The 9,478-nt window shown below is 50.8% G+C and overlaps 1 protein-coding gene across 1 annotated transcript in view; it reads right to left on the reverse strand.

Annotated features, from left to right (window-relative positions):
- Positions 1-8,931, reverse strand: part of Nonc (serine/threonine-protein kinase Smg1) — a 112,993-nt gene extending 104,062 nt beyond the window's left edge. The window contains 4 exon segments of the mRNA XM_077669770.1: positions 1,480-1,521; positions 2,799-2,880; positions 3,655-3,901; positions 8,458-8,931. Of these exon segments, the coding sequence (XP_077525896.1) occupies positions 1,480-1,521; positions 2,799-2,880; positions 3,655-3,901; positions 8,458-8,806 (720 nt within the window). The 5' untranslated portion in view covers positions 8,807-8,931.
- Positions 8,932-9,478: the final 547 nt, after the last annotated feature.

The raw sequence follows: 9,478 nt of genomic DNA on the forward strand, positions 1-9,478 counted from the left end.
TGAAAACCAGCGGCTGACCAGAACAATGGAACATGTGTTCTCAAGCAGTGTGCGTAAAGACAATCAAAGTGTGTCTACTCTTTAGGTGAACTTCAATAAAGTACATCTCACTAGATCCAGTCTTGATTCAACACAAGTAGGTTGGTTGCTAAACCAAATACGTAGTTGCAAATAGAGTATTGCTTGGAAGAACTTCTTGATGGGCTATTTGGTGAATAGTTGCCACAATTTGGAGCGCAACAAAAAACACTGACGAAGAAACAGAGTAGATGAGACAGGCGCTAACTTCCAACCATTTTATTCAGCTACGCACGTGCTTATATTCCCTAGGAAATGAGAGGGGGAGAGAGAAGGATCGTACACATACACAGATGAAACAAAGACAGACATGTTTACAGCACATTTTTCAGAAAGCCCATTTCGCTATTGCACAGAGCAATCAAGGTATCACTTACACAGTCATCGGCTCTTTCCCTGATATGATACACTTCGCTGATTCCCTCGCCTCCCTGTTCTTGCTTTTGTTTAGTATTTTTATCTCCTTGAACCGTGGCTCACAAATGCAGGCACGAGAGTGGGTGGCAAATGTGCTCCGTTATCCTTTCCAAGCGACAATTCATGTTTCCTGGCTCTCTCGTTGACGCAACGGTTCGTTTGGACAACGTAAAACTCTCCGCAAGATAGCGGAATTTCGTAGACAATGCCAACAGCACAATCCACGTAGCGATTTGAGTGTTTTTTTTCCACATGCCTTCTTCCTGCGTTCACCCGGTATGCGCGAGCACAGGCACGCAAGTTTACACGGGGCAGAGAACGCAAGGGTGATCCCGTATCTTTCGGCGACCTTCTTCATGTTGCGAGACACTCTGTGCATGTACGGCATGACATCCGTTTTTTGCGGACAGGATATATCTTTGGCCCTCTTCTCTCTTTTCACTTTTTTGAGCAACGTCTTTGCCACAGCGACGACGACAGTGCCAGGGAAACCGGCCGAGTGAAGCCTGCCAATGTGATTGATAAAACTGTCCTGCATCTCGTGAGCCCACGATTTTTGCAACGCAGATTCCGAGGTGAGCGAAGCGATGGCCCTTTTTACTGCTTTTGAATGCGTCGATCCGTAGGGCAGCAGTTCTTTCTGGATTGGAAATAGTTGGAAGTTAGCGCCTGTCTCGTCCACTCTGTTTCTTCTGCCGTGTTTTTTGTTGCGCTCCAAATCATGAGAGCCTTGCTTGCTGCTAGCCTCTTGTAGGAACGATGACAGGTGTGTAGCCCTAAATAATGCTTCCATCTCTACAGCGGGAGTTCTGTTCCCAGCAGGCATCTCACCAACTGACAGCCCAAGCACAGAATACTTCGGCCGAGGTGACGTGGGAAGAAATCCTCTGCACTCAATGCCCCCCCCCCAAGGAAGTAAGCAACCTGGCGTTGCCTGCTTCCCCGTGGCAAGAACAGACGGGCGAGGAGAAGGGAGCCTCTCACCTGCAGCATGTCAGCAGCCACTTGAGGGTCTCCCTTGAGCACCTGCAAGTTGAGGCAGGACACACGAGTGTCAACGTCAACAGATCCCAGCTGGGAGTAAGGCACGCAAAAATGCTGCCGTGAGCTCTTCCCTGGGAGGATGAAAACAGAGATCAATACCACCACCTTCCGCTTTTAAAGGAGCCATGAAGACAAAATACACCTTCGTTTAATTTGAAAGAACTAGGATTCAGTATCTCACTCAGCTCCATTACAGCCACAAAAGATGTTTTTTAACGGAAAAAAAAAGCAAAAAGTATTTACAAACTTTCAAATTTGCACCACAGCGACGTGTTATGAGCAAGAATGACGTCATACGGGCCAACAAAACATAATTTTCAGTGTGTTAACAGCATGTTAGCATTCAAGTGATGCGGTCAAATGGAACTAGAGGCCCCATTACAGACGTCCAGTCATAAGTCGTCGCAACAGGTCAGTTTGGCGGCCGCCAATCGCACAAACAAGGTTCCGTGACGTTGTAGAAAAGTTGCAGGAAATTGGCTAGGGGGTCGCAACGCTTCACACGTTTTCTTTAATATCTCTGTTATTTGTTCGAAGATTGCGATGATATTGGTATTATTGTTATCGGGAATAAGCTGTCTTTTTAATAAACCCAACTTGTATTTTGTCTTCATGGCTCCTTTAAGTTTACTTTTTTCCTGAGAGACACCCTAGAGCTGCAGGCACTCGCTTAGATAGCACTCACCATTGCTTGAACACTACGGCAGCACTACTCGTGCATATCAACACAAAGCAGAGGGAAAGAAGACGTCCCTCGTTTGTGCGCACAGAAGAGATGGCCCACACAGAGAGCACGTGGAATGTGGTATGCACGGGTGCAAGGGCCCCCAGAGACGTGCGCGCATGGTTACGAAGGCTGGACACAGAACAACTGCACAGCTATTGGAGGGAAGCAAACAACGTGCTCCCGTGTCCCCTTCTGGCAAGGCAGCTGTGGTGGCGCACTTCTTACTTAAGAGGAACCCAGTACTCCTTTAATGCAAGCAGGGCTCAATCAAGTGCAGGGGGTGACAGTAGGCAGGAAAACCCAACAGGGCTCTTGATCTGGTCCAGGCTGCCGTCCACAAATGAGTGCAGGGGACACGCACACCAGACAACCCTCACAAGAGCTTCTCGTCACGACTGCAGACACCAGCGCCAGACGTACTCACAAACCGCCGGTGCGAGGTCCAAACCTTTCTGCTTTATTCAAGAGCATCGATTCAGCAAGCCTGCCACACCATTGGGCAGCATTCAGAGCGCAAGGCAAAGCCCCTCACCTCCAGCAGGGCCTTGAGTAGGCAAATCCGGGATTCGTCTGGTATGTTTGTGTCGTACAGGTTGAGCAGCCACTCCACAAAGCTGCAAGTCAAAACAGGAGGCACGCACAACGTCAGCCCTCCGGCCACAACCAGAGAAAATACACACACACACACACACTAAAAAAGACTTCCCACAAACTCAGTTCTAGGCCAAATGACTGGGTTTGTATTGTTTGCTATTATAACATATTCAGTGTTTTTATTTTGTTAGAAATTGATTGCTTTGTGTCAGTTCTTGACCAAAAGGCAGAAAGGAAGAACAGCTCATGCACACAAAAGTGCACCACGTCAGTAAATTCCACCGGCCTGCACCAGGTGGGTCAAGAGCATACTGTCAAGCAAGCGCTGCCTGCATATGCAGTAAATTTGGCAGTCTTAAGACGTCAAGAGAAACGGCATGTTTCTGTCACCATTTGGCTCAGTACAGCCGCGGTGTACCATCCTCCGCCAATTGCCAATGCTTCCGCTTGTGGAGCTTTTTGTTGCAGCACTTTGCTCGAGCAATGTTTAAACACATCAGTGTTGTCTACGTGTCATCCAATGTCATGTTTGGGGGGCCCGACATGCCAAAGCTCCACCTGGCCTATGGGGTGCGCCCCAAAGGAAGGCTCTGGATTATTTCAGGCTGGGGATCTCGAATGCCTGCTGAATCCCAACACAGCTTGTGCTTAACGAGTGAAAGCCAGGAAACACGAGAGTCTACTCATACAGCCTGTTAGCTACATCCCCACAAAGGTCCTCTGCGCTTCCAACAGTGCGACTGAGCCCAGTGGGCACCCCCCCTGGCGGTGGCGGCGGCAGCAGCAGCACTCACTCGCGGCCCCGGTCCCCGGCCAGCAGGGTGCCGCAGGTGGCGAGGCAGGCGGTGAGCTCGAGGCGGGCGTCGTGGGGCATGCGGGCGCGCCTGAGGCCCTCCTCGAGCACCCGGCGCACGTGGCCCTGGTGCTTGGCCACCCACGAGGCCGTCATGCGCTCCCGCAGCTCCCGCAGGGCCCACGCGGGGGCCTCGCTGTACACGTGCAGGGAGCCCCCCCACAGCTCCTCCTCCCCTCCTCCTCCTCCTGCAGGGAGACGTGCGGTGCTCGCAAACACAGCTGCTGCTGGGACAGCACGCACGACGCGAGGCTCCTCCGAACGGGGCCTGTGTATCGCAATGCGCCCCATGGTGTGCGTGCTGTGCTGCTGTCTGTCAGCAGGAGTATCAACTAACACGCACTGGGGTGTGCTAGCACTGAATTCCTGCCGACAGTACGCACACCTGCATAGACGAAATTTAGGGTGAAGGGGATAGGGTCTGCTAGGCACGGGTGGAAATTATAACCGCTGAAGGGAAAGGTTGTGCCAGTCAATCAACACACTGCTAAGGGAAAGCTCCCAACCTCCTCATCATCCCCATCCTCATCACACGAGGGCAAAAACAACTTCCTCTGGCTACGCAGCATGTGTCATCAAGAACACTTTTTGCAAAATGGCTTTCTGAAAAACCTTGGATTAATCACCAAGCCAACACACAGCAGCCACGTTACTGGCTGCTCCCTAACACATGCATGCTACAAAACGTACAGCACATTGAAACCTCAGGAAACATCTTCCGACCAGCAGTCCCACAACTTTACAGTACAGCCTTCACTCGGGTGAATTGACGGAGTTCATATCTGTGCCGTTGCCCTTGTTTTGAACAATGGTACATAGATAGGCAGACAGCGTTTCTGGACATCACAAAGCCATGCTGTACAGTTCCACAAAACCCACATTTGTTGAAGTTATCTCAATCGGCAAGCGCTGGAGAGTTCGCTTCACTGGAGGGCAACCCCGTGCAGCAATCAGGGGTATTATATCACAACCTACCCCTCCCTCCTGATGCGTCACAAGGGTCTGCATTGGGACCATGTCTGCACATGTCAACTGTCTACCCAAGCACAACAGCTGTGCATTTTCAGGGCCTGACTAAAACAGCATCCATCTCATCCTTCAGGTCAACCAATAGGGCACTACCATGTTGGCCCAGTTGGTATGTCGACACTGTGAACGACACACGCTCCTAGAAGAAGGAAAACTGAGACGTACCCAACAGAGCACACAGTTGGAAGTGTGTTGTGCACGTCTCTCCACCGTCCTCTGTGGAGACGTGCACTGTCACACTCCACTTCCAATTCCACCTCAGCACCTTTCCCTGGCTACTGATAAGGTTAAGAGAGTTCCGGCATCCAACTGCATCATTTCCACCGTTCACATTTTGCTCTTCTTCAGCTGCAACCCTTGCTCCACCTGAAGTGTGCCCATTTTGCTGAGCACCGTCACTACCTCGGCCGAAAGCTGGCAGTGCCCTTGTCTACTACTGTGCCCTTAGCGGAGACGGGCAAACTTGCAAAATTACCAAGCAGACCTTCAAAGAAGCAAAATAATGTCTACCGAAGCTCGCATCAGCCAAGCCCACAGCTACGAATAAACAGCGGTCATTCCAATGAGGCTACAAATGAGAGGTCATGCCTGACAATGCCCATACAAAGCACAAGAATTCAGAGGCTGCCGACTCTGAACGCATCCCTGGTAAGCAGAGCTAGGCATGTGCATATACGGTCCAAAGTCTACACAGAAGTAACTTCTCAAAAATGGTTTATTGATACACACAGATGGCATTTATGCAAAACCATCAAAGCCTTCTTCTTCCAACTCGCTCACAAATAATTCATTCATTTAGACCACAGAGCTGTGTCTCAACGTGCACTGACATCACGCAGCACACAGGCATCTTTTCGAGTGCAGACCAGGCGCAGCCACCACGTACCGGATTTATTCCATACATAAGTTGCACCGGTGGATAAGACGCACCAAAGAAAATTTCAGAAAAAAAAAACGTAAATTATACACCAGAAAATACGGTAGTTCCCAAGGCCCTGCCTCTGTGTTGCGCTGTTGCCATCGTCTGCCTTCGACTGTCCAGCTGCCGGGCACAGAAGTAAATACCAGAGTGCGGGGGCTTTCAAATCGCCCACCTGGGGCCGCTAGCAGGAAACAGGTGCCCTGTGCACTGCCAACGTCAGCCCATGTGTCGTTTTCAGCAAGCACTACAAACAACGGCACTGCTCATGAATTGCGGACATCTACACAATGCTGCGATCTGCACACGCAAGCCTCGTGGGCGGGTTGTGCTTTGTGCAAAGTTTTGACGTTCCTTCCTCCCCCAGCAACCTGCTCAGTGATTGCAGTGGAGACTCAGTGTCACGCACACGTGTTGTCTTTCTAGGTCCAAATCGGTTCTGGTGGCAGAAAAACTGGAAACCTAGCTTGCGGCCGCAGCACAAATTTTGCTACGGGGTAAAATGCAATCCGGCCCATGCACGATCGTCAATCATGCAAAATCCCCTTGTGCAGGCTGCTATCAGCAGTGTGGAACAAATCAGCAGCACAAACAGGGCACGCTTTGCATTTTGTTCTGTGCTGCCCATGTAGCCCCTTTGTGTGGAGAAGGATGACTCCGGGGGGGGGGGACACATGCAGTCTTGCCCCCCGGACAAAATGCACCCTTCGACCATTGCCCAAAATTATGGGAACTCACATCCATTACCCAGCACCCATACGGTCTCAGGGAAGAAAAAGAAAAAAGAAACCTTATTCCCTGCGTAAACTCTTATTTTGGTTACACAATGAAGCACTTTTTTTTTGTTACTGTCTATGAGTAGTACACCAAAAACTGATAAAAACAGAAAACATATTCCTTCAGTGCTCTGTTTGGCCAACACATTAGCTCTGGTGTCTGGTTGGTCGGATTAGCGCACCCGGACAGCCCCTTCCCTTCAAAACAAATGCGCAGTACAAGGCCACCAGCCCAGCACACAGATCAGACTGTTTGGTATGACCCAGAGGCAGAGCTCTAAATGTGTGGTGTTAGCACCACACAGCTGCTTGTCCCACTGGTATAACAAAAAACTTGCGCAGATTGTGTGGTAAGTGCAGGTGCTTTTAAAAAGAGCACGCTCTAAAAAGCTGTTCGGAAGCAGCAATGTCCCTTGTGCTTGCTTGCCACCCCCAAATGTCCTGTGCTGAGTGAGCTACCTGCTATGCCTCACCCTCACAACCACAGCACCTCGGAACAACACACTGGTGTCACTAGGAAGGCATCTAGAAACTAACACCTACATTCAAATGCTGCTCAATTCCCCACTCAGACTTCGAAAAATCAGGATGACAATAAATACCCGAAAAATGATGACTTTTTCACAACAATTAGAAAAAAAACGGCATTACACCATTAAGAGAAGCGTCCTCAGACACCCTGCTGTACATGTTGTGCATCCCAATGCAAAGTACAACCTTCCTCTGACTGAGGCCCTTCTTTCAGCAAGCACACTCACTGTCCCAATTTACACCGCGATGTTGTCATTATGGCAGGAGAACGCAAGAGTCCAACGGTGGGGCCACTGAACAGGTGTAGCTGCCAAGGACACAGGCACAACCAACAGAGACAGCGACAGCAGAGAGCACAAATGCAGTTACCTCGTCGCCACATCCCCAGAAACGCATAGAGGCTCCCAGAAGCCCTGCCACGCACTGTGTGTGTTCACGGCTGCGGCGAGTGTTGGAGTGTCGCTACCACAATGGCTGCATCACTCAGCCCATGATGGGAGCTCTAGTGTTTTGATTGGCTGTGTCAGGCCACGGATAAAAGCTCACGGCCTGCGCTCTCGGGGGGCAGGAGGAGAGAAGGGGGGAAAGAGGCCTTTCTATTCACGCCAACGGCACTCGATTACTATTAAAAACAACGTTTCAATACATTCGCAACAACACAGGCGCGATTCGAACGAAAAATTATATTTCGTCAGGTGCAGCGCACACAGCTGTTGACGTATCTACTACGAAAATACCTCGTGACGGCGCTTTTCGGCTGCGCGTCAGTCAACGCTCGAGCGTTTCAAAATAATTATGCACCATAAACGTTAGCACACGCAGTTTTGCCAGAGCTTGTTCTTTCACGGTACGCCAAGAAGGTAAGTCACTACCACGACGTGAGACGGTAGCGCACGCCAGCTCAGCGCTTTCCGCGTTAACGCAGACGTTAAAAAGAAAACAGCAAAAAGTTTTTCCGCGCTACTCTGAAACGCTCGTAGCAGCTGGAGTCGGCGCGAAGGCGCACGCCGTTGCGATCACGGTTTCTATTTGACTACGGGCGGCTCTTGACGTGACCAACGTTCGAATGCGTCCACGTGGAGCGAACGTCCAACGTTCTCCGAGCCTAGCGCTGACGGGTGCGTTTAGCCGTAGGGAAACTGTCTCCGAATCCCAACGCGCACAATCCCTCCTCGCAGCGCTGCGCCCATCCCAAAGCAAATGGAGAGGCGCGTGTTTACTATCGGGATGCTGGTCGAAAACAACGTCGAGCAGCGACGTCAGAACAGGCGCCGAAAGAGGCATCGACACCACAAGTTGACGATCTAGGCGGAGGACAGATAATGAACGCAAGCATCAAAAGCGGGAGATAGTACGGAACTGAGTGAGGGTGGGCGTCCAAACAACGTGACGCAACGCGTACGCTAAACAACGGTCTCGTTCCACTATCGTCGCGCGAAGCGTAGGCTCGAAATTGAATCCAGAGTGCACACAATTTAGTCGCACTAACCTGATTTCTTTGAATCTCGATTGCGCGACTTGGACGAGGGCGCCTTGAGCTCATCGCGGCGCGGCGAGCCTTCGGGTGTGCGCTGTTTGACTTTGACGCGGTCTTGGCGTCGGAAGACGAGCTGCGTATGGCCGCCGTCCGAGTTCTTGGTAGTCCGGGTTCCGGGGTCCTTGCGGTCGGGGCTTGAAGTTGTGTGGGCCGCGCGAGAACGTTCGCGGGCCCGGTCGGAACCGCGTCGGTGCGACGGGACGTAGTCATCGCCGCCGCGTCGCTCGTCGTCGTTGTGATTTCGGGCCCGCTCACGGCGGGCCTCCTTGGACTTGCTGACGAACCAACGGCTCCCACTCATTGGATCGCCGCCGTTGTAAACCGCTTCCAGCCGAAGAGGCGCTGTCACATTGCTCAGCTGGGCCGGCCAGAAGTGTGACGATAACAGACGAGCACGAAACGGCAATTCGGAGACGCCATTAGCCTGCGCACCATTGCAGTAACGCAGTCAGCTGAGGACGCACACCCAATAAATTTTGAAAACAAGTCTTGTTTTCTGTACACAAACAGTATTATATGCAAGTTTTTATATGCCGTATTTTGAGGCGTAATAATTTTTCGATTTAAAACTAAAATATGCAATCAACAACTTTTTAAAACAAACTTGGTGGATTGGATTGGATTGCAGCGACGTGATACAACGGAACGTAAGCTGTCACCAAAATGAGAAAATACCGAAACTGAAACTACCCATAGCCTCGTTTAGGTTGTTTGTCCTTACCATGGTGGGAAAGCCAATAACGGCACGATTCCTCAGATGTGTGCAGAACGCGCTTGTCGTGCAAACCCAGAGTTCCTGTGCAAACTACAACTCTTGAAATCACTCTCATGATTTAATAAATTAGTACGCGAACGCTCCAGCCTCTCTTTACTCGCAATTTCTGGTGGTTTTACTCAAGTTTCTCATGGCTGATCCATTAGCTTCTAACCTGCAAAATCCTTGTTCTTTCCCCGGCAGCCCTACCCATACCTG

The sequence above is a fragment of the Haemaphysalis longicornis genome, unplaced genomic scaffold (assembly GCF_048455015.1).
Source record: "Haemaphysalis longicornis isolate Haplotype H1 unplaced genomic scaffold, Haemaphysalis longicornis Haplotype H1 scaffold_5, whole genome shotgun sequence".
In the NCBI taxonomy this organism is placed as follows: domain Eukaryota; kingdom Metazoa; phylum Arthropoda; class Arachnida; order Ixodida; family Ixodidae; genus Haemaphysalis; species Haemaphysalis longicornis.